Raw genomic sequence first — 27,071 nt, 5'->3', positions numbered from 1 at the left:
AATTCCTTAAAGGGCAATTCCATGGTAACACACGTGACATTCAGACACGTCTATCAGCCTCTACTGAATAACTATGATAGGTGTTCTTGTGTGCTTTATGATAACGTATACTGGCTAACCTTGTTACATATCCCCAACATATTTGACGCCGCTGAGGGGTTGGCAAGGAAAGTCCCAAATCGGTCGATAACGTCCGTGACGTGGAATTGGGACAAAGTTTTGAAGTGTCATAGATTTCATTCAAAATCTCTGTGAGGTGTTCACAGATAACAAGCAGGTATGAAAGTGTGTTTATATAGAGAAAGATGATCTACATGTACCAGCCTAAAATAAAAGATAGTTATGCATAGTATCCCTGGAATCAAAGTCTAAGTTAGTGGTAACACATGTTACCTAAAGTAACACACGTGAAACTGTCCGAAAATATCACCAGAACCACTGGAAAAAGATATGTCAAGCAATCTCAGTTATATTTTTAACATTAAAATAACGTTATTAGGGAATTCCAGAGATTCCTATACAATTCTAAAATGTTGATAAATAAGAGATGCAATTTAATGTTTAACAGATCACCGTCGCTAATCAAGGTTTTAAATGCGTTGTTTTTAATCAATAGTAAAATAGGTGACAGTCAATATTTTAACAAGAACAAGATCAATTAATGGACGACTGTTTAAGGGTGAATCATTATTGGCTGGATTATTTAAAATGGAAATATCTCTTATAATGAAAACAACAATAAATGGAAGTATTTCCTTGAAGAAAGACAACAATATTTTGCAAATATTCTGACTAACATCCTCTAAACATTACTCCAACCCAAAATATATATATATTGTTTAGAATAAATAAAATAGATGTTTAACGACACCCCTACAGAATGTGATTAATTGAACAAGAAAACTGAATCTGTTTGTTTTAGTGTTGTATCTACTGTTACATTTTGTTTTCTTTGTCCTCTTTGTCAACAATATATCAGCTAGAAATTCCAAAGGTGAGACATACAGTCCGATTGAAATCAGCTCAAGTAGTAGCTATGGGTATTTCACCTCTATTCTTTGTCATACTGCTGAGCCTGCAAACATCTCCGTATCTGGGAAAATATTTACCCTTTTGCTTGTGACGTCATACTACTAACAAAAAGAGTTTGCCACCTGAAGTTTGAATTATTACCAGTTGTTTCTTCAAGGGGTTCAAAAAGGAGCAAATATCATGGAACCTTAGTAGCCAGTCAACACGCATGATCTGCACCTCCACTTCAACCCCCAAACACAACTTTCAATATATATATATATATGACACTGGCTAGTATGTATTGATGTATGAATATCTATATATTGTATGTATGTCGAGGTTGACTGTTACATACATAGATATTAATGCACTGGTGCAGGGGGTAATTAAATCCTTTCTGGCCTCACAAATTGTCCCATGCAGTTGCAGGGACTCGAACCTGTGGCATCGAATCGCCCGCAAATTGTAGAGTAACAACGTTGCAAGCTGAGCTATTTAGGCATCCACACATGATCTGCACCTGCACCTGCACCCCCACCCCAATCCCCAAACACACCTTTCAGTTGTTGTTTATTTGAAAACAAATCGTTTTATAAAAATGTCATGTAGACAAGTTTTGGCACGACAGCTCGATATGACCCCTATTTTATATGACTGTAGCCGTAGGCGTTTACGTTAATCAGTCCGTCGAAAACGGTAAGGAAAGCTGTCAACCATCCCTCTGCTGATTCATGAAGCGGTAGCAGCTCACACGGCATGGGTTGCAAAGACGGCTCTGCGAAACTGGATTCGAGTTCTTGCAACCATTCTACCCCAGCTTTGTTCTCCCAAGACTATCCGGGTTTGGACAGTCTGATCCATATCTCAACCCCGAAGACTAGATATGATGTTAAAAGGAGAACATCGTGCAAGGCTTAATCCTACTAGCAGAGAACATAGTTACTCTGAATACATATCCGCATTGTCTAAAGCACTGATATAATGACGTTCATCAATTACAGGAAATATAAAAATTAGGTGTGAGGAATATAGTAATAGTTATGAGAGAACAGCCTCAAAAAGCATCATAACTGAATTTAGTTTGTATAATATACCACATTCTGTACTATTACGGTAAATGTGTTTGAAGGCTACCAGATCATTTTGAAACACGTGCTTCAAGTAAACCCATTGTGTTCAGATTATATGGAAGAATGTTTTTGTTTTGTTTTTTCTAAATAGCAAATTTCATTGAAATCAATCACATGTTCCATGGAAATCAATATATAGCATTGTCAAGAATACAGTGATGAGTGCTTAATTTTTTTTTTAATAATCTTGAAACGTGGTTCAGAATACATCTAATTGGTCTGAAAGAATATTTTTTTTTCATATTCCTCCCACCCCCACCCCACCCCCTCAAAAAAAAACAACAGAAAAAACAAAAACAAAACAAAAACGTGTTTTGATATAATCACCTCGATATGTGACGAATTGGCAGATAAATGGCATTTGTAATATAACGGCAGTCATCTTGGAAAATGGCCGCCATGCGAAACGTACGCACTTTTGAACGTGTCATCAAGTGGTTTCATGATCCCCACATCATAATGATTACGTCCAGCCATGTGAACTAATGTTACCTTGCCGGTACACCCCTATTTAGGTGGCCCTGTTTGCAGGACTGTATGGGTAACAAATAGAGGCTATTGTATGAAAACCATATTTGTACGAACTGCGACTTGCGCATGAACATTTTATAAGAATGTGAATATAAATATCTTTATCTAATTAATAATTATTTAATAATACTGCTGTGCAAACATACCTGATAAAGCGATCTTTAAAACCCCCGCACAAAAACAAAACGAATCGAACGTCAATACGCAACTTTAACTTACACTCAACGACATGACATTGTGTCCTCATTATTTAGCTTTGTATTCATTCAGTTTTAGATATTTTATCGTAATTGCACTTCATTTTTTTTTTGTAGGTACAAGTGTTTAAATTACTTTTCTTCTTTTTTTTTTTTTGAAATACGATCATATGCATTGGTATTCATCAAAATTAAATACGTCGAAGCGACACTGACGTCAATAATCAAAACTAATAATTTACTTTACCAGGGACATAAATGAATCATGAATTAGTTGATACAAATATAAATATAATTTCTATAGATTCACTGTAACTAAACTACAGTGAACATAAGCATTTTCACCGAATATGACTTTTATGGTGTTTGTAGATCCATATGTTTAATTGATATGTATATACTAATACGTTTTACTAATACGTTTTACCTCAACCCTTACATGTAAAATTATACATGCAAGAAAAAGCGTCTTTGTCTTTTACACTCACTGTTGAACATGCCAATGCAAATATTACAACTGTGTCATGGTCTGCAGCGTCTTGATGCCACTGTCTCCGCCAACATTTTATCAACATCGTGCTTATTTGTGGGATTTGCAAAGAACTGTTTTCTTAATTGCATTGTCACCCCACGAGCAATTGCTGCATATTTACCTATTTATTCCATCTGGCATTAACGTGAGTAGTTTTCTTTGGTTTAATGACAGCTCTATGTAGACGTACAAACTATAGTCACAATACATCGTATAATGTACCCCATACATTAAACCATATAGCCTCATGAAGGTTATATAGTTGAGTGTTTCACCATTCATTATGTATTGAGTCTCTGTAGACACGCCAGTAAAATCATTAGATCTAACAAGGGACCAAATTGCATCAACTAAACCAGCCTAGAAAAATTGATGGTTGAGTTCACATGTGAACAGTGAATGCAGTATAATATCCTTTGATTATAGGACTTTGCAACCTCTCCTGTTGTCTATTTAGGAGAAGGGGATGTAAAGTGTTCAACCGGCCTCGGTGGCGCAGTGGTTAGGCCATCGGCTTCCAAATGATTCACTCACAACAGAAAAAAACCTTTCCATTATTTTCCTTTACAGTCATGTCCAACTTTAACACCGATAATGTGCTTCCATTTCCATTAAAATGCGGACCGGCCTGGAACAGAATGCCAGAAAATGAGATATCTTATCCAATTATCATTTACATCACATCATAAACCAAGTAATTATTTATCTGCCGATAGATAATTAAAAAAAATCAAATTAACTGAAGGCCTTAAATCGTATCAGAGAAATATACACATTTGCATAGGGTGGTTTCTTACTACGAGTAGTACCATTAAGTCTACTGATCTATGAACAAATGGTCTCGACATACATTACAGATCATGATGGCAATGTGATTAATTTAACAAGAAATCTGAATCTACATCTATTTATATTAATATTGTATCTACTGTTACATTTTTGTTTTCTTTCAGTTGTTGGAGTTAAAGGAACAAGATGAAGAGGTAGGTATCACCATTAATCAGAGCTTAACCCTCATGTGCACTTGTCGCACAATCATCCTAATTGCCTGTCTAAAGTTAGGATGACTACCCCAATTACAATCAGTCCATCCTGATCGCCACCCACCCAATCGGTAAAAACGGGCACCTATTTAAAACAATTCCTTAAAGGGCAATTCCATGGTAACACACGTGACATTCAGACACGTCTATCAGCCTCTACTGAATAACTATGATAGATGTTCTTGTGTGCTTTATGATAACGTATACTGGCTAACCTTGTTACATATCCCCAACATATTTGACGCCGCTGAGGGGTTGGCCAGGAAAGTCCCAAATGGGTCGATAACGCACGTGACGCGGAATTGGGACAAACTTTTGAAGTGTCATAGATTTCATTCAAAAACTCTGTGAGGTGTTCACAGATAACAAGCAGGTATGAAAGTGTGTTCATATATAGAAAGATGATCTACATGTACCAGCCTAAAATAAAAGACAGTTATGCATAGTATCCCTGGAATGAAAGTCTAAGTTGGTGGTAACACATGCTACCTAATGTAACACACGTGAAACTGTCCACAAATGTCACCAGAACCACTGGAAAAAGATATGTCAAGCAATCTCAATTATATTTTTAACATTAAAATAACGTTATTAGGGAATTCCAGAGATTCCTATACAATTATAAAATGTTGATAAATAGGAGATGCAATTTAATGTTTAACAGATCACCGTCGCTAATCAAGGTTTTAAATGCGTTATTTTTAATGAATAGTAAAATAGGTGACAGTCAATATTTTAACAAGAACAAGATCAATTAATGGATGACTGTTTAAGGGTGAATCATTATTTGATGGAATATTTAAAATGGAAATATATCATAGTGAAAACAACAATAAATGGAAATATTTCCTTGAAGAAAGACAACAATATTTTGCAAATATTCCGACTAACATCCTCTAAATATGACACTGGCTAGTATGTATTGATGTATGAATATCTATATATTGTATGTATGTCGAGGTTGACTGTTACATACATAGATATTAATGCACTGGTGCAGGGGGTAATTAAATCCTTTCTGGCCTCACAAATTGTTCCATGCAGTTGCAGGGACTCGAACCTGTGGCATCGAATCGTCCGCAAATTGTAGAGTAACAACGATGCAAGCTGAGCTATTTAGGCATCCACACATGATCTGCACCTGCACCTGCACCCCCACCCCAATCCCCAAACACACCTTTCAATTGTTGTTTATTTAAAAACAAATCGTTTTATAAAAATGTCATGTAGACAAGTTTTTGCACGACAGCTCGATATGACCTCTATTTTATATGACTGTCAGTTTATTTCAAATGTTTTAAAAGTAAACAGTCTTGATCCTTATATAGTTTAATTTAGTCTCACGTTTTATGTTTTTGGAAATTATTCACTTGATTTGTGATGACGAGATATGTACATTTTTTAGCACCAACCTAACCATGCATGATACTATCACTTTTACTCTGTCCTACTATCTAGAGTCAATGCCATTAAAGGGGACATTCCTGAGTTTGCTGCTATTTTTAAGATGTTATCGACTAACAGAGACTTTTTAACGAGTTTAATCACATATCAAATAAACTTTTCAGCATAAAATATTAGTGGCTGTATATTAAACGTGTTTCTGATCGTTCTAGTATTTGTACTAGGTTAAATTTTAAAGAGAAAATTTAGTTTGGACTTCTTACAAATATTTATTCCTAAAAAGAATTTTTTTCGTACGTACGAATTATTTGAAGACAAAATTTAATTTGGGCTTCTTACAAATATTAAGACGACCAGAAACATATTGAATATACGAATGAATGAATGAATGAATGTTTGTTTAACGACACCCCAGCACAAAAATACATATCGGCTATTGGGTGTCACAAATGGTAAGTATATGAAAAAATATATATATATATATATATATATATATATTTATGTAAAACCACAGTGTAAGGAGCTGTGGGTGAAAGGTATAATGCAATACATAAAATCAAGGTTAGTATACTTTAAAACTTTGTATAAAAGTCAAAGTGTTTTAAAAACTTTATAATTAATTTTGGATGGAATTTAAAGATTCCAAAACATTTCTGTTGACAAATATAACGTTTCTCGTCGGCTTGAGATGATCACACTCCACCAAAATGTGGCGCACAGTCAGTGTACACTGACAATGTTCAGACTGTGGCAGGAAATATGTTGAAGGCGACACCCGATCTCACAGGCCTTGGAAAACCCAGGTAAAAATTATTGTGGTGGAGGATCGAAGAGTGACAGTATGAAATATTGTAGACATTCTGGGGATTAGTTATGGCTAAGTGAAATTCATTATCCATGAACATTTGGGTATGAAAAAAGTCTACGCTCACTGGATGCCGAGAATGTCGATTTACGAAAAGAAGCAAAAGCAGATTCTATGTTTGGAGGAGAATCTGGACTGGGAACGTTTTAAGCAGAATTGAGTTGTCAGGGATCAAACATGGATTTATAGCAGTGACACTGAGGTTAAGCAACATTTTAGAAATGCATTGTCCAACCCAGTGCAGCATTCGTTACGATGCCTCCCCTGCGTGTGCTGTAACCTCACCGTGGTGCAGGGGTGTAACATTCTCTTTGAGAATGGCCAATACAGCACAAATTGAAGTTTAGAGTAAAATTCGGTGGACGTAAAATTCTGTGATATTTGTATTTGTATTTTTGCACAGTTCTTTACACTGTTTTTGTTTAAACCTTGAATTTTTATATTGATGTTGATCATCACTTTATTTATTTGCATTCCCATAGTTTGACACCCAATAGCCGATGTATTTTTCGTGCTGGGGTGTCGTTAAACATTCATTCATTCATTCATTCGTTACGATGCCAAGTGACTAATCCATATCGACTGTATGCCTCATGTGTCCATATTAACGGTCGATATTACGCTGATTTGTGTAGCCGTAGGCGTTTACGTTAATCAGTCCGTCGAAAACGGTAAGGAAAGCTGTCAACCATCCCTCTGCTGATTCATGAAACGGTAGCAGCTCACACGGCATGGGTTGCAAAGACGGCTCTGCGAAACTGGATTCGTGTTGTTGCATCCATTCTACCCCAGCTTTGTTCTCCCAAGACTATCCGGGTTTGGACAGTCTGATCCATATCTCAACCCCGAAGACTAGATATGATGTTAAAAGGAGAACATCTTGCAAGGCTTAATCCTACTAGCAGAGAACATAGTTACTCTGAATACATATCCGCATTGTCTAAAGCACTGATATAATGACGTTCATCAATTACAGGAAATATAAAAATTAGGTGTGAGGAATATAGCAATAGTTATGAGAGAACAGCCTCAAAAAGCATCATAACTGAATTTAGTTTGTATAATATACCACATTCTGTACTATTACGGTAAATGTGTTTGAAGGCTACCAGATCACTTTGAAACACGTGCTTCAAGTAAACCCATTGTGTTCAGATTATATGGAAGAATGTTTTTGTTTTGTTTTTTCTAAATAGCAAATTTCATTGAAATCAATCACATGTTCCATGGAAATCAATATATAGCATTGTCAAGAATACAGTGATGAGTGCTTAATTTTGTTTTTAATAATCTTGAAACGTGGTTCAGAATACATCTAATTGGTCTGAAAGAATGTTTTTTTTTTCATATTCTTCCCACCCCCATCCCACCCCCTCAAAAAAACAACAACAGAAAAAACAAAAACAAAACAAAAACGTGTTTTGATATAATCACCTCGATATGTGACGAATTGGCAGATAAATGGCATTTGTAATATAACGGCAGCCATCTTGGAAAATGGCCGCCATGCGAAACGTACGCACTTTTGAACGTGTCATCAAGTGGTTTCATGATACCCACATCATAATGATTACGTCCAGCCATGTGAACTAATGTTACCTTGCCGGTACACCCCTATTTAGGTGGCCCTGTTTGCAGGACTGTTTGGGTAACAAATAGAGGCTATTGTATGAAAACCATATTTGTACGAACTGCGACTTGCGCATGAACATTTTATAAGAATGTGAATATAAATATCTTTATCTAATTAATAATTATTTAATAATACTGCTGTGCAAATATACCTGATAAAGCGATCTTTAAAACCCCCGCACAAAAACAAAACGAATCGAACGTCAATACGCAACTTTAACTTACACTCAACGACATGACATTGTGTCCTCATTATTTAGCTTTGTATTCATTCAGTTTTAGAAATTTTATCGTAATTGCACTTTATTTTATTTTGTAGGTAGAAGTGTTTAAATTACTTTTCTTCTTTCTTTTTTTTGAAATACGATCATATGCATTGGTATTCATCAAAATTAAATACGTCGAAGCGACACTGACCTCAATAATCAAAACTAATAATTTACTTTACAAGGGACATAAATGAATCATGAATTTGTTGACACAAATATAAATATAATTTCTATAGATTCACTGTAAACTAAACTACAGTGAACATAAGCATTTTCACCGAATATGACTTTTATGGTGTTTGTAGATCCATATGTTTAATTGATATGTATATACTAATACGTTTTACTAATACGTTTTACCTCAACCCTTACATGTAAAATTATACATGCAAGAAAAAGCGTCTTTGTCTTTTACACTCACTATTGAACATGCCACTGCAAATATGACAACTGTGTCATGGTCTACAGCGTCTTGATGCCACTGTCTCCGCCAACATTTTATCAACATCGTGCTTATTTGTGGGATTTGCAAAGAACTGTTTTCTTAATTGCATTGTCACCCCACGAGCAATTGCTGCATATTTACCTATTTATTCCATCTGACATTAACGTGAGTAGTTTTCTTTGGTTTAATGACAGCTCTATGTAGACGTACAAACTATAGTCACAATACATCGTATAATGTACCCCATACATTAAACCATATAGCCTCATGAAGGTTATATAGTTGAGTGTTTCACCATTCATTATGTATTGAGTCTCTGTAGACACGCCAGTAAAATCATTAGATCTAACAAGGGACCAAATTGCATCAACTAAACCAGCCTAGAAAAATTGATGGTTGAGTTCACATGTGAACAGTGAATGCAGTATAATATCCTTTGATTATAGGACTTTGCAACCTCTCCTGTGATCTATTTAGGAGAAGCGGATGTAAAGTGTTCAACCGGCCTCGGTGGCGCAGTGGTTAGGCCATCGGACTACAGGCTGGTAGGTACAGGGTTGGCAGCCCGGTACCGGCTCCAACACAGAGCAAGTTCTTAAGGTGTTCAATGGGTGGGTGTAAGGCTACTACACCCTCTTCTCTCTCACTAACCACTAACCCACTGTCCTCGACCGACAGATAGTTGAGGTGTGTGCCCAGGACAACGTGCCTGAACCTTAATTGGATATAAGCACGAAAATAAGTTGAAATGAAAGTTCAATAGTGCTGATCGAAGCAAATTATACAGTGCTGCTCCCACCAGAAATGATCCCTATTTGGTATTGCATTGATCTTGACACTCCTATATCTAACAGCATATTCAGCATAAAATGTATCAAGAAGCTGTCCAAGACTTCAAATATGCATCATATTGCCTATACTTCAAATTAAACATATATCACCAAGTTGGAAGACAAACATCAATGTTAAGAATACTATTACTTGGTTCATTATCTTGTATATCAGATGCTTTTATTCAATCCAAACTTTAAAGAATCATTCTATGTGTATTTTGTCACATGCAAGTGTTCAAAAAATATTTATTTTAAATGCAGACCTTATAATACTCCTGCACATAAACACAATTTTGACAAATCTTAATAAAAATTCGAAAACATACAAGTCACACATTAGCGCATTTCCCATGCTCACATTTTGTAGACTATTAGTATGTTGTATAGCTTTAGTTGGTTTGTATATTGCATATTGGTCCAACATGCTTACATTATTAAACACATACTCGTAAATGATGGACAAGTATAATTTTGTTTAAGGTAATCAATATAATACCACATTCGTTTTTGTCATATATATATATATATATATATATATATATATATATATATATATTGTTTTGTATCTGATCTCACTTTCGTTCGGCCAATTACCAGTTCAGCTCGTTTCGTTAACATGTTACAATATACATATTCGTTCAAGTCAATGCACCACGACTGGTATTCTGAGTGTGGTGCATATAAAATATCTCTTGCTACTAAGGAAAAATGTAGCAGGTTTCATTTCTGAGACTATACGTAAAAATTACCAAATGTTTGACACCCAGTAGCCGATGCTTAATAAATTAGTGTGCTCTAGTGGTGTCGTTAAACGAAACAAACTGTAACATATTCGTAAATCAGGATACATACAAAACATTGAGATAGATTGTTCCGGACAAGATCCCCAATAAAATGGCACCCAATACAGCTGGATGTATGTTTTGTGCTGGAGTGTCGTTAAACATATATTATAGTCTACTCCAATACAGCTGTCCAGTTCAACTCGTTTCGTTAACATGTTACAATATACATATTATACGAATACATTTGCATGTACATAAGCTAAGTCAGTAGCTAAATCATATCAATGTTAATTGTCTTTTTGTTTCCCCATAGGAATGTTTTGAAGAAAGGAAACGCCCATCATAAATCAATATGTTATACTTGACATGGTGTGCAGTTTCATGTCACATTTCATTTTCAAATGCACTGCAATTATAATAAACATTGTGTAGCGGGGTTCTACAAGTTAATATAATAGGTTTCCGTGTAAGAGGTTACATGCTGAAAAAGGTGGAACATATTATTCATTCTTGATTATCTTTTAAATATCCATTAACTATTTTATATTTTAAAAATATAATTTAGATTTGTTCAGACCAGGGATACAGTGCTTCTATATGTAAATACTACAGATTAATATTTAAATATTTAGAATAGATCATCAGTACTGTGTTGTTGATTACTGTCTTTTCAGAGTACCAGAATGAGTTTCGAAGAGGAATTTAATTTGCTGGATCATGATTATATCAAACTGAAGGTTTGTAATTATAATATTATTTCAGCAGAAACGAAATTATATTAAAGGACATTAGCAAATGACTACAATAGACTACAATATTCCCCTCAAATAACCAATTCATGTCCGTGGCTGTAGGACATGACTTAACGCAATGGTAATGGAATTAAAGTTTAATTTCCATAATCTTTGCTCAATCATTTGTTAATGGTACTTACATGTAGTCCAGAAAATATAAATGTATTTAAATACTATCGTCAATTTCCTGTTGAGAACGAAGTACCTTTAACATTGTATCGTCTCATATTTAGTACTAATAATCCAGTCGGCAGATGACCTGCCACACTCCTCATCCCTTCCAGAAAGTCGTGTATCTGCTGTTTATTTTATGATGAGACGTGTCGTTGACAGACAAAATGGTGAACAGTATTACTAGATTATTTCCTCTTGATTTTACGGCTCCTATTTCAGACAGATTTCACTGATGTTTGTGAAGAAGAAATTTGTTTTGTTTAATGACAACCCTAGAGCACATTATTAATCAGCGGCTATTGGTTGTGAAACATTAGGTAATTCTGTCTTAGAGTGGAAACCCGCTACCTTTTTTCATTAGCAGCAAGGGACATCTAATATGCACCATTCCACAGACAAGATAGCGCATACCACGGCCTTTGATATATCATATGTGGTGCACTAGCTGGAAGCAGAAGGAAATGGTTTATTTAACGACGCAGTGCATTAGCTGGAATGCGAAATAGCGCTATGGGCTCACCAACGAGGATCGGTCACAGATCAACTGCGCATCAAGCGAGCGCTTAACCACTAGACTATATCCTGCCCCTTGATGTTTGAGAAGTTAACTCGCTCCAGCCAGTGCACCACGACTGGTACATAAGAGGCCGTGGTATATGCTATCCTGTCTATGGAATAAAATATCCCATGCTGTTAATCGAAAAAAGTAGCCCATGAAGTGGCGACAGCGGGTTTCCTCTGTCAGTATCTGTGTGGTCCTTAACCATATGTCCGACGGCATATGGCCGTAAATATAATAAAATATTTCCTTCCTTCCTTCCGATAATATAAATATGAGAGGATTTAAACCTCTACAATAACTTTCACCAAACTGATGATACATCATCATGGGGTGTTTCCATTATTGTTATTGAAAATATTCCCCAGAGTACAGTTACATTAACTACTAACTTGAAAGCTGTGACTATTAAAGTCACAGTTCATAAAACTATTTATTTACCTCCTCCTAATAATTTTAATTTCAATCCTAGGGCCCTTCAATATGATATTGACCCGCTCCCTACTCCTTTTATTCGTATGAGATATTTTAATGGTTACCACACTTTGTGGGGATGCGATGATATTAAAAACAGAGGAAAACAATCAGAGGACTTAATTCTCAAAAATGACTTAATTTTGTTCAATGATAAAAGTCGTACATATTTTCATCCTGCAAGTTGTCCTTTCACTCCCATAGACTTAACCCTTTGCAGTCTGTCACTTTTTGTTGACTTCTGGAATGTTGGTCCAGATCCTTGTGGTAGAAATCACTTTCCACATTTAAAAAAAAAATATTTTGAGAATGATGGCCGTCCATTACTTGAAAGGGTTCACAGATGGAAGTTGGCGAAAGCAAACTGGGGTCATTTTTAACATCTGTGCAGCACTCTACTGCGACAATCTGTCATTACCGGTGCTGATGATCCTATGTCTTTGTTTACTTCGATTTTGAAGGACATTGCAGATGAAACTATTTTTAAAACCTCGGCAGTACCGAAACATTTCAATAAATGATACTCATATTGGACGATCTATAGCAAATCTGAAAATCATCGACATATAACGAGCTATCCACATCGGGTGTTAAACACTGGGTGATGCTGTTAATTTTCACAGAAAACAAAGTTACAGACAGAATACTACATTGAGGTACACCCATCTCTTGTGGGTGAATATTGGACAAAATCGACCCCACCCGGACTTTAAAAGATCTATCTTTTAAAAATTGAGAAATAAAAACTGGAAGTCAACCTCTTAGGCCCATACTATGGAGGTCTTTTAAAATCCCATACTTCCGCGTCGTCCTGTAAGGTTTCTCCAAATCAAAAACCACCAAAACCTGCGCTACTTCCAGAAATGCTCTGTATAATTGAATAGTCTTCATATATGCAACTGTCATTATATGGTTTATCAGTTGCATGTACTAGACCACTTCCATCTAATTAGGTGGGATCCTTCATTGTTCCATGGATAAATACAATCATGAACTTGGTCATTCTGCCCCCCCCCCCCCCCCCCGGAATCGGGAATCGACATCGTACATTTCATGAGTGGTAGGTGTGTGTGTGTGGGGGGGGGGGGGGGGGGTAAAGATTTACTCAGATGACCGTTTGGGCCAATGGGCCACTTATTATAATAATAAGGACCCACATGTTTTCACCTTGCTTATCCTATGAACAGATATGCTGAGGGTATATTTTTTCCAGTGATGCAGAAACATGCCAATAGATTGTTGGTTCTTGGCTATGCAATGTATCAGCATCTGCTTCTGTGTATTTTAATCCATTCACAACCAAGTGATCAAAGAATATATATACATTACCCACTTACTGCTCTGGAATCTTGTCGATTCTAACTTGAGACGGCCTAACGATGACTGAATTAAATAGCTAGATCAAGTGTCACTCTTTTGTCTCATCCTACCATAATTTAGCCCTTAGTTTACTCCTAGCATATACTAGTCCAATTGGATATCAAATGAGCATTGTTGATGGCGGTTGACTTGCCAACTACAGTGGGATCCAGTGTTTTTAAAACCAAGATTTTTTCTTTCTTTTCTTCATATTTAAAAAAACGCACGTTCTTCCGAGAAGTAACGGTTATGGAGATAAGCTCTAGTATAGTTTGATGGATATTTCTCCGTTTCACGGTCACAGACTCTTGTAACTTTATCCACATAAGTTGCAGGTTTTATAAATTAGTCAAAGTGAATCTTTATTTTCACGGGTTGAAACTAACATATGCTACTTTAAGCTAATCAGTTAATACAATTTGTGTTTTCCTGAAAAAATGGCCGCCATCTCGGATTTGATCGTGATATCATTATCACATTAAGTCCAGCCATAGACAACAATAAAGAATATTCATTTGTGTAACACCCTTCCAATTTTCATTGACACAGTAAGACAACACGTGAACAAAACCTTTGTTATCCCTTCTCTACATCTCAGTGAAGCCTTAATTTCAAAGTACTAGTCTCACAAGTCTCACACATAGCACTTTTTTTCTAAAATACTCTGGAGTGTAGTAATTCAGAAACATTAAGTATGATGTTTTCTTAACTTTGTTTCGCAAATTTGTTTTTCAACCAGGCTAATGTTAAAACTACCATGTGCTTTCTAATGTTTAGCATATATTGAAAACAATAAAATATTTCCAAAAATAGTTGTTCACACATGATTGTACATTGTTCAGAATTATTTAGCATTCACATTAAGCCTTGGAACGTCGCAAACAAAGAAAACATTTAATTTTACGTTTTCTACTTCAGAGTAAAAACGGACATATTGAAACGTCCAACAAAGAAGTTGTTCTTCTCGTTAGAAAGATCAACCGATGGCATGATACGGCAACTAACAAACATCATAGACAACATATATTTTAAGGTAATGTATAATTATACTATTTATGAAATCTTTACACCTAGTTTTATCATCACAGCTATTAATCTGATTATGCATAACAAATTCTGGGATCTTCCATTTATGAGTAAATGGATTTCTTTATTACTTCTTTAACTATGCATTTGTTAAAACCCGTTTCGTCATATGTTTGTGTCTGTCTGGTTTTGAACAGAGCAGCCAACCTGATTTTTTGTTCTTCACTAACTATTAGAGTGATCTTCCTTGCACGGGTACTCGATTCAGCCCGTGCCAGAGAAAACGTGGAGACCCTAGGCCGTGGTCTGGATCTTACATAATGAAAACCGTATTTTTTAGAATATACCAGAAGAAATATGTTCCAACATTTGAAGTCGGTAACTGTCAATATGAGTAAGGAGCTGTATGTCCAATGATGAAAGGTTACTAGCCTACAAACTTTGAATATTCTTATTTGATCCTCTCCTCCCCCCCCCCCCCCCCCCCACCCCCATCTGAAAGACGAATTGACATATTACTGTCCACCACCTGTTGCAGGAATCGTGTGGCGCTTATTAAGTTCCAGTTTAAAGGAACATTCCTGAGTTTGCTGCATTGTTTCCGACTAATAAAATATTTCTACGATTAAACTTACATATTAAATATATTTTCTTGTTTAAAATATCAGTGTCTCTATATTCAATGTGTTTCTGGTCGTCTTAATATTTGTAACACGCCCAAACTAGATTTTGTCTTCAATAATTTCGTACGTAAGAAAAAAATATATTTTAGAAAATAAAATGAAATTTAACCTAGTACAAATATTAGAACGATCACAAACACGTTTAATATAGAGCCGCTAATATTGTATGCAGAAAAATATATTTAATATGTAATTACAATCGTTAAAAAGTCTCTGTTAGTCGATAACAATTTAAAAATTGCAACAAACTCCGTGTCCCTTTAAACCACAGCTCTTCATATAGATGATGGCCGTTCATTGAGCCGCATCGCATGATAGTCAACAAACTATTCGTGATCAGTCGAAAGGACATTTAATAAAATAGTGGTTGAGTCCATGAATGTCTGGCAAGTGCCTCATCTATAGGAGGACAGCCACTCCCGAGTAGATCCGTTACAGCATATTTCATAGGTCGTGCACGGCCATACAGAAGACTGCCACTCCCAGACTAGTTTATTAAATGAGGACTAGAACTATTGGATTAAGTATATCCTCACATACAAATAAACTAGTGGTTAACGTTGTTGTTTTTTTCTTCTGAACGCTGGCCAGCTTTCAGAGTAATGCATTTGATGACTGTGAATGCATATGTTAATTATAGACTGTCACCCTAGTACGTTTGCTTAAATGCCAACAAACATAGTGTCGTGACCTCGATTAATTTGCATCTTAGACAGGGCTTGAACTTAACGACGGCATCAAAGGCAATTGCCATCGATATAAATTGCCGTAAACAGGGAGCATCACCGATGGTAAAGCTCCTCAACAATGGCAACATGTATACACCAGGAGCCTAATTCACTAAACTCTCGCAACTTTGCGATGTCGCAGTGCAATGCAAAAAGACTTGGAAAGAGGATGCTTTGTTGTCTAGAAGAGCCTAAGATAGCTTTGTGAATTAGGCCCCGGGTGTACATTATCTGCCAGCATTTAATGTTTGCACATTTGAAGTATGTCTTCATACAGCAAAATAACCATTCAATCAAGGTTATTTGCTGCAAAAGTCACTTTGAAAAAGAACTGCCATGGGTAGGCTCAAAATTACCGTCGGTGGGCCTTTTTGACCACGGCAATTATTTTTAAAATTTGCCATGGGAGACAAATTCTTAAGTTCGAGCCCTGCATCTAATTTTCTATCGCATTCTGAAGTATGTGATCAGAAAAAATATCACACATTTTGATTACACAGGATATGCTAGGAATGATATGATACACCGGACCCTGAAGAAACATGAATCCTATCAAAACCGGCGAAGTTTAATCCCGAATTCTAAAATGCGACCCTCTGAACATTGAATCCTCTTTAAATCGGATAAATATACGGTCCCCTGCGTGACCCGGTTTAGACAGGTTTCACTGTATTCTTTAATTCCAGAAATGCTATTACCGAATAATCTTCAAATATGAAAAGGTCATTAGATGGTTTATGAATTTGGTGCATTTCTTTAATGATGGGTCACCTGGTGATGGAATAAATGAATGAATGTTTAACGACACCCCAGCACGAAAAATACATCGGCTATTGGGTGTCAAACTATGGTAAATGCAAAAACAATTGTTTTATGATCAACATCAATATAAAAATTCAACAGTTAAATAAAAACACAGTGTAAAGGACTGTGTAAAAATACAAATATCACAGATAGATATAATTAAAATTTAGAATAAAATTCAGTATCTCGTAAAAACTGCAATAAAAGTTCTGGATGGAATCGAAATGATTCCATCACATTTCTTTGTCCAAATATATACTACTCAAAAGAATTTAAGGGTCAAACATTTATAACCAAATAAGTGTGTATTAGATTGATGATGTAAATTACACCAAAAATTTAATTTATTGTTCCATATTTACAAAAAACCCACAAATAAACGTCACTGTATACAAGAAAGTCACATGACATGCTGTCAAAGTTGAAGGTTGTCAAACATGAATTTTACACATTAGAACATTCGTTTAATAGTGTGTGAATCCACCCCTGGCGCGAATACACTCGACACATCGTTGCCTCATGCTGTTGATCAGACGTCTGAAGAACTCTTGGGGAATGGCCTGCCACTCTGCCATAAGAAGTTGACCCAGATCATGAAGGTTGGCCGGAGGGGCATGGTTATCCCGAACTCTCCTGCCTAATTCGTCCCAGGCGTTCTCTATTGGGGCCAAGTCAGGCGAATATGCTGGCCAATCCATCCTGGCGATACCTTGTTGTCTGAGAAAGTCCGTTACCACCCTGGCGCGGTGGGGTCTGGCATTGTCATCCTGCAGAACTGCCCCGTCGCCAATGTGCTGAAGGCCTGGGAGAACCAACGGCCGGATAATCTCATTCAGATAGCGGATTTCATTCAGATTGCCATCCACCACATAGAGGGGGGTCCTGTGGTGGATAGAGATGCCGCCCCACACCATGACGCTGCCACCACCGAACCGGTGACGTTGTCTAACGTTAACGTCAGCGAAGCGCTCCCCAGGACGTCTGTAGACACGAACCCGACCGTCGTTGAACTGGAGACTAAACCTGGACTCATCAGTGAACATCACTCGACCCCACTGAGCACGTTGCCACCGCAGATGAGGTGTGCACCAGTGACGTCTGGCCGTTCTGTGACGTGGTAGGAGTGGTGGTCGAACAGCCTGGCGACGGCAGCGTAGATTATTGGCTCTCAGACGATTGCGTATGGTTTGATCAGACACTCGAGTTCCTGTCGCAGTCCGCAGATTGTCACGTAATCGGCGTGCAGTGGTTGTGCGTTGACGTAGAGCCATATTGGTGATGTAGCGGTCCTCTCTATTTGTAGTGCTTCGGGGTCTTCCCGAACGTGGACGATTTCGAACAGAATTCGTTGCTTGGTACCGTTGCCACAGTCGGCCAACGACACTCTGACTGACACCAAGTCTCAGAGCAACATTTCTTTGCGTATTGCCATCCTGAAGCCAAGCAAGCAATAGCCCTTCCTCGATCTTCGATAGTCAGTTGACGTCGTACCATTGTCGAATTTGGAGTGTACACCGTACATGAACGCAAGCTCCAATTATACGGAAATTCAGCATTGGGAACATGGAATACACATGCAAAGCGTGCAAATGAAGCGCTTTGTGAAAAAGCAAGATATGGGCACTTAGCAGACCTTTCGCTTGCGCCCTAATTTACGTGCAAATGTAAGCATGTTTTCGCCATTAGAACTAGTCGACAGTGTCAATGACAGATGATTTTAATTCATTTATGGGTTGCTTAGACCCACTTTCGTCAAAATGGAACAATACCATGCGTGACATTATGGTCTAGCTAATATAATTGACATTCAGAAAATAATGTCGAAAATATCGTCTGACCCTTAAATTCTTTTGAGTAGTATATATCTTTTCGAGTTGCTGACAACTGTGTACACTCCACCAAAATGTGTCGCACAGTCAGAAAACACTGGCAGTGCTCGCACTAAGGTGGAGGATCTTTCTTCAAGATAAATTAATGGGTCAAGTAAGTGTGACCGATGCGGGCACGACACAAGACTATTTCATCCTTCCTGCACTGTCTATAGGAGGACTGCCACTCTCCCAAGACTGGCTTGATAGCATGAAGCTTGTTCGCAACCTCACCGTCCCAATCACGTTGCCAAGTCGAAAAGATAAAGTTGTTCATATTATTTTTTAAATCAGTATAAGGTACACCAACCCTGGCATGAGGCAAATCCAAAGCAGACTTGGCAGCTGAATCTGCCTTTTCATTACCCCTGATGCCAACATGGCTGGGCACCCAACAAAATACATCTTTTTTGGCAATTGATAAAAAGACACACATTCGTATCACCATCCCAATTAAGGGATGGTCCATCTTCATATTTCGTAAAGCTTGGAGACACGAAAGTGAGTCAGTAAAAATAATAAATCTGGATGCTATGGAATCTTTAATTTCTTCCAAGGCTTTAATGACTGCCCAAACTTCAGCACTAAAAATCGATGCTGAGTCAGGCAGTCGCATGGAAATGATAGTGTCTGATGGAAAAAACTGTAGCACAAGCCACAGAATTCCCATCTGTATACACAGGAATGTAATCACGGTACTTGTCCTGAATTTCCATGAAAAACTGTTTAAACACAACAGCATCTGTGCGATCTTTCTTCAGATCAAACACAATTTTAGGTGGTGTAATACACCATGGTGGTAAAACAAAATATGAAGGAGTTTCCAAAGTGTCCGTTAAATCAATGTTGGAAAGCAACAAAAAACGCTTAATGCGAAGACCAAATGTACGAATAGCATTTAGCCTTGCATCAAACAACTTCATATATTTGTTGTCAAACACCGCATCATGAGCTGGATGTGTTGGTAAAGACTTAATCTTGGCAGCATACTGCAGAGAAAGCTTGGCACATCTAGCACCCAAACAAGGTTCGTGTGCATCAACGTACAAGTTCTCTACAGGAGATGTTCTAAACGCACCAAGACAAAGCCTAAGTCCCTGATTGTGTATAGGATCTAGCATCTGCAAGTAAGACTTGCGTGCCGACCCGTACACAATGCATCCATAATCTAGTTTTGATCCGACTAAAGATCTATACAGACGGAACATAAACTTTCGATCTGCTCCCCATTCTGTATTACCAATAACTTTTAAAATATTAAGAGTTTTCAAGCCCTTCTTTTTAACATATTTAAGATGGGCACAAAAGATAGCTTCCTGTCAAATATAACCCCCAGAAATTTAGTCTCCTCCACAACTGGAATTGGATTTTTGTCCAAAAACAACTGTGGATCTAAGTGAAGACCTCTTTTCTGGCAGATATGCATACAAACCGTTTTTGCCTTTGAGAATCGAAAGCCATTGTTAGTTGCCCATTGATGAAGTTTGTTCAAACAAAGCTGCAACTTACGTTCAATGATACTCATATTGGACGATCTGTAACAAATCTGAAAATCATCGACATATAACGAGCAATCCACATCAGGAGTTAAACACTGGGTGATGCTGTTAATTTTCACAGAAAACAGAGTTACAGACAGGATACTACCTTGAGGCACACCCATCTCCTGTGGGTGAATGTCAGACAAAGTCGACCCCACCCGCACTTTAAAAGATCTGTGTCTTAAAAATTGAGATATAAAAACAGGAAGTCGACCTCTTAGACCCATGCCATGGAGGTCGTTTAAAATCCCATACTTCCACGTGGTATCGTAAGCCTTCTCCAAATCAAAAAACACTGAAACCAAGTGCTGATTATGGATGAAAGCTTCCTACAAAACGCTTCAAATCTAACAAGATGATCAACCATGCTACGTCTAGATCTGAACCCACATTGCACATTAGTGAGCAATTTGTGAGATTCAAGATACCAGACAAGTCTACGATTGATCATTCGTTCCATGGTTTTACAAATGCAACTTGTCAAAGCGATAGGGCGATAACTAGTAGGATTGGTTGGATCCTTACCAGGCTTGGGAATAGGAATAATAATAGCTTTCCTCCAGTCAGAAGGAAAGTCTCCAGAAATCCGGATGTTATTAAAAATATTCAGAAGAACCGTCAAAGATGATTCAGGTAAATGTTTCAATAACTGATAATGAATTTCATCCGGTCCTACTGAAGTATCATGGGCTCTACGAAGAGCATCCTGCAATTCCTCCATAGAGAAATGCCTGTTGTATACTTCAGCATTTTCGGATGAAAAATTAATGGACTGCTTTTCAGCTTTAGTTCGGACAGATGTAATGCATCTGTACTGAAAGCAGAAGATGAATTATGAGAAAAGTTGTCTGCCAATGCATTGGCAATGTCACGATGAGACGTGACATCCGTATCATTGACAAACAAATGATGAACTGTATTACTGGTTTCTTTACCTTTGATTTTACGGATCCTATTCCAGACAGATTTTACTGATGTTTGTGAATTCAACTTGGAGACAAAAGTTCTACAAGATGTTTTCTTACTCTGTCTAATCTCTCTGCAAGCCTTAGCCCTAGCAATACGAAATGCATCCAGGTTGTCTGCTGTAGGTTCACGTTTGAACCGCTCAAGCAACCTGTTTCGCTCTTTGAATGCATCTTTGCACGTATCATTAAACCATGGTTTATTGAAACGCTTTGGCACTGCCGAAGTCTTAGGAATAGTTTCATCTGCAATGTCCTTCAAGATGGAAGTGAACAAAGACATGGGATCATCAGCATCAGTAATGGCAAATTGTTGCAGATGAGTGCTACACAGATGCTGAAACTGACCCCAATTTGCCTTCGCCAACTTCCATCTTTGAACCCTTTCAAGTGATGGTGGTCCATCATTCTCCAAAATAATGGCAAAGTGGTCACTACCATAAAGGTCTGAACCAACTTTCCAGGAGAAATCAAGAAAAAGTGATGGACTACAAAGAGTTAAATCTATGGAAGTGAAAGATCCACTTGCAGAATGAAAATATGTACGACTTTTATCATTAAATAAAAGTAAGTCGTTTTTCAAAATTAAGTCTTCTAATTGTTTTCCTCTAATATTGACATCCTCGCATCCCCACAAAGTGTGGTGACCATTAAAATCTCCCATAACAATGAAGGGAGTAGGGAGCTGGTCAAGAAGACCTTGAAGATCCCTAGGATTAAAATTAAAATGATTACGAGGTGGCAAGTAAACTGAACATAGGGTAACAGTTTTATGAGCCGTGACTTTGACAGCCACAGCTTGTAAATTAGTATTTAATGTTACTATACTCTGAGGAATATTTTCATTAACAAGAATGGAAACACCCCCAGATGCCCTATTTTCAGTTTCTTGAAACTTATGATAGAGGTTAAATCCTCTCATGGTAATATGATCAGTGTCCTTCAAGAAAGTTTCTTGAAGACACACTGAAATAGGATTATGTTTTTGAATTAAAAGACTTAATTCGTCAAAATTGGGCCTAAGCCCACGGCAGTTCCACTGTAGGAGTTTATTTGCCATTGGGTGGAAGTATGGGGTTTATTTTGACCTTTTCCTTTGCCCTAGGTCGTGATGGCTTTTGCGACTGAGAATGATCCCGAGATGAATCATCCATATCGTCACAAACATCCATCGACAAAGGATCAAAAGGGTTGTGTATTGGGACGGATCTCTGCTCAATCTTCTTCATCTGTCCCGAAGAACTACTTTTATTACTTTTAGTGTCTTTTCCTGTCTGAGGGACACTAGGACCTGGCATCCCAGTGTTCAACCTACTTGATGGATTCTCCGAATCCAAAGACACTTGATCTGACTTGCGTTCTTTCTGTTTTTCAACAGCTTCTTTCATTTTTTTAACAGCTTCATGTTGTCGTTGAACCTGTTTCGCCGTCTGTTTTTCAGCTTTTTCAATATCTGAAAGTTTTTTGTATTTACTTTCATCATAACGCCATGTTAAATCTGTGTTGACTGCCACGCTTCTGGTAGAAACCTTAACAGCAGCAGCATATGACTGACCTGTATTGACAGGTGCTGCAGTCTCCACCAGTTTCCTGGCTTCAGGAAAAGACCAGCGTTTTTCAACTTTTACCTGTTGAACCTTTTTTTCCAACTTCCACCTTGCACACTCTCGGGAGTATGCAAAGTGACTTCCTTTGCAATTGATGCAGCTGATGTCATTATTGCAAGACTTGCTCTCATGATCAGCCTGACCATAACGAGCACAAGTCAATTTATTTCGACAAGTGTTTTGTCCATGACCATACTGCTGACACTTAAAACAACGCAAGGGATTTGGTATGTAAGGCTCAACAGGTATATGTAAATACCCAGCCTTAACCGACTGTGGAAGAATTGGCTTTCCAAAAGTTAGGATAAAGGTATTCGTAGGAACTAATTCATTATTCCTACGAACCTTGATCCTCTTGACAGCAGAAACACCCTGTGATGACAAATTTTCACAAATTTCGTCATCACATACACCTTCCAAGTCACGAGACCGGATCACCCCCTTTGATGAGTTTAGGGAGGAATGTGGCATTACAATGATGCAGATATTGCATAAACTGATAGATTTCAACAAGCACTTTGAATGACTCTCAGTGCTGCATTCAACTAACAGTGATCCATTTTTCAGGTGGTTTTTTTTACAGTTTTAGGCTCGCCAGCTAAGCCAACAAGCCCTTTCTGAACAGCAAAAGGTGATAACCTCTTAAAGGCTCCGTCATCAGATGAACTGATAACCAGAAACCTTGGCCAGGAAGCTAACGTTACCACCTTCGATTTCTTCACAATTGAAGAATTAGTCATAGATTCTTCATCAGATGATGAAGAATCTGAAACCTCGGTGTGGACCCTTTTCAGGGTCCCATCAAGAGTATTAGAATGGTTTGAAGCCATAATGTATGGAAAAAGATTCATCAACCATGCTCCCCACCCACCACCGAGTCCAACAAGGGGACATGGTGCTGCGGATAACCAGCAGGCAACCATGCCAGGGATACATGTTTGATATACTCAGGCAATGAAATAATCAAGCACCTGATTGACCCTAGCCACCGCCCCAAGAGCAACAAATACAAAAGTTAAATTGAACAATGTTTGTTCTTGAAAATATAAACAAAACAAAGATTGTTTGCTCTTGAGCTTGGCATGACCAGCCGATTGATCAGGTTGGGCCATTCCTGACCTCCCGTCTACATGAACTCCAGGCCAAAGTGGTGTATTGTCAATGGCAATATACTCAGTTGCAGACATTAACCACGACTCAACCACCAGGATCCCATCATCCACTTCACGGGTCGCACCTCACGGCAAACAAGGTGCCTCATACGAGTTGTGCATTTATTGGCCATTCTATAAAATAATGTTCACCCCTGCACCACGGTGAGGTTAATGCATTCCTCGAAAATCAAATTTTAAGTCTGGTGGTACACATGAAAATTTAACTATAATGTAAAGAAAACGAAAGGCAGTTTCCTTTCCGCTTTATTTAATTAACTTAGGATACTAACTCCCGTCTTTATTTTATAGCGGAAAGGGAATTCATCAAAATTATTGAAGATTATGCACTTTGTGACAATTTTTTGCAATTTTGCATGCTGTTAGGTATGGTCATGGGGTTTTCAAAAATCACCGCATACAAGTTGGGTTAGTCCACACTGGGCCGGGATGCACAAATCCAATATGGCCGCCACCGCAAAAAAAATAAGGTCATATATCAGCTCCTGTTAGCTCTAGATCCTTATGCAATACCACTTTTGGTATGTTTTTAGGTGTGAGGAGTCCTTTTCGGATATCATTTTTTGTTTCCAGGTCATATTTCAGGTTAGTTTAGCCAAGAAACGACCATATCTCTGGAACCAAGCCACATAAAAAGACGATCGAAGTCTGCAGGCCTATGTTTTCCACCCCAGGGTATTAATTTGTCAGTTTATTGGATGCCTCACTGTCGCTCTATAGGTAGTACTAAACCAAATAACTTCCGACTGGGTCAAAGTTCGAGGTGCACCCAACTTTTGATAGAGAAGTGAATACCACAAGTCCTGTGTTTGGTGATAAATGTGAGTGTGTTGGTTGTAAAAAATATAGTTTCATCTGGGTAAAACAAATATGCAATTTTATTTCATCTAGTTCCACTGTGTCAAGTAACCTTGTGCTTGAAACATGTATGGGGGTACCTTTTAAAAAAAAAGTACTCGAATTTTGTGCGGAACTAGGGTAGACATAGAGGTACCCGTTATCTCAGAAATGAACAGCTTGACCCCCAGTTTTTTTCTGATTCACTTTAAAGGGACATTCCTGAGTTTGCTGCAACTTTTAAGGTGTTATCCACTAAAAGAGCCTTTTTAACGACTGTAATTACATATCAAATATATTTTTCTGCATAAAATATTAGTGGCTGTATATTAAACGTGTTTCTGATCGTTCTAATATTTTTACTAGGTTAACTTTCATTTGATTTCCTAAAATATTATTTTTTCATACGTACAAAATTATTTGAAAACAGAATCCAGTTTGGGCTCCTTACTAATATTAAGACGACCAGAAACACACTGATATTCTAAACAAGAAAATATATTTAATATGTAAGTTTATTATATTAGTCGGAAACATCTTACAATGCAGCAAACTTAGGAATGTCCCTTTAAGGGTGATGGGTGGTAGTATTTATTTACATGGCATTTATTTCGATTGATACGCTGCAGGTAGGAATTTTAGCCACATATGTTACTATTGTCGTCTATGGGATTTGATTTGATAGTATACACCATATAGTCAACAAATAAAAATGGCTGCCGCTCTAGCTAAAATAAAAATGACCATAACTCCGGAATTAAGCCACATAGAAATATAATCTTTATCTCAAAACTGCAATAAATAGGGTGTGTGTGTGTGTGTGTGTGTAACATTACAATACTTTATAATTACGAAAACATTGTTATCAAGATAATAGACAGCCAAGAATATCTGACTTGGTTCCTGACCACAGCTTGCCTCGATCGGATAAGGACGAAGGTTCACGCTGATTCTCATATTTAAATAAATCATCTATATTTGCATCAGGGCGTGCTTGCAAAGATATAATCAGCCCTCTTCTTCAGATCTGCAGGTGGCCTCTTGGTGAATGTGAACAACTTGGCCCTTGGAGGCTATTTCTATTGTCCCTCACGAATTCTGTGAACATGGTTTTACTGATGTTTGGAGCTTCCCCAAAGGAGTCCTTGAGAAGACCGCATAGAGCTTTGAGGTGATTGAAGAACTTGTTCTGTTCCGCTGCTGAGGACTCTAGGTGCTCCAACACTTTCCTTGTTGTTTGAGGCAGAGAAACAGGCACTCTCAAACTCATCAGTAGCCCTTAGCACTTCCAAGTTTTGATAGTTCGACGACCTCCTGCTCCTCTGGCTGACCATAGGGACCGTTTGCTCCACTATCCTCCTTCAGAAACTTGATGCTGTGCTTCTGGCTCTGAACAAGTGTCATTAGTGAGAATTTCTTGTCACCATGTTGCACGACAAACATCTCCTCCATGAAAGCCTCGTGTACTGATGGGTAGGTCTCTGGAAGTCGTGCCTTGTTTTTTAAGAAGACCGGCAACCAGCAGGCGTAGTTTGCGTAACCGAAAGCAAAAAACCAAATGTAGCTGTTGAAGGCAATATCCTTGGCAACGGACTACTCATCTTATGTTCTATCAGCTCTTGGTGTACACTTTGTCTGACCGTAGAGGACCTTCCATAACTGCAATGTGTCTTCAGGCTAAAGTAAATACATCCTTATCATTGTATATTTACAACTCCACACCGTTGATGTCAGTCGTCATCAACACTAAGGATACACATGTATTAATGCATAAACAGACACCTCATGTCATGTTCTATA

General features: G+C 37.7%; 1 protein-coding gene across 2 annotated transcripts in view; it reads left to right on the top strand.

The window, feature by feature from the left end:
* The first annotated feature begins 11,293 nt into the window (after positions 1–11,293).
* LOC121367911 overlaps positions 11,294–27,071 on the top strand; it is a 128,650-nt gene continuing 112,872 nt past the window's right edge. For both annotated transcript variants that reach the window (XM_041492362.1, XM_041492361.1), the window contains exons 1-2: positions 11,294–11,417; positions 14,959–15,073. In XM_041492362.1, the coding sequence (XP_041348296.1) occupies positions 15,029–15,073 (45 nt within the window). In that variant the 5' untranslated portion in view covers positions 11,294–11,417; positions 14,959–15,028. The remainder of the gene's footprint in view (positions 11,418–14,958; positions 15,074–27,071) is intronic.

The sequence above is a fragment of the Gigantopelta aegis genome, chromosome 3, assembly GCF_016097555.1.
Source record: "Gigantopelta aegis isolate Gae_Host chromosome 3, Gae_host_genome, whole genome shotgun sequence".
NCBI classification, from domain to species: domain Eukaryota; kingdom Metazoa; phylum Mollusca; class Gastropoda; order Neomphalida; family Peltospiridae; genus Gigantopelta; species Gigantopelta aegis.
This window is presented reverse-complemented; position numbering and strand designations above follow the sequence as displayed.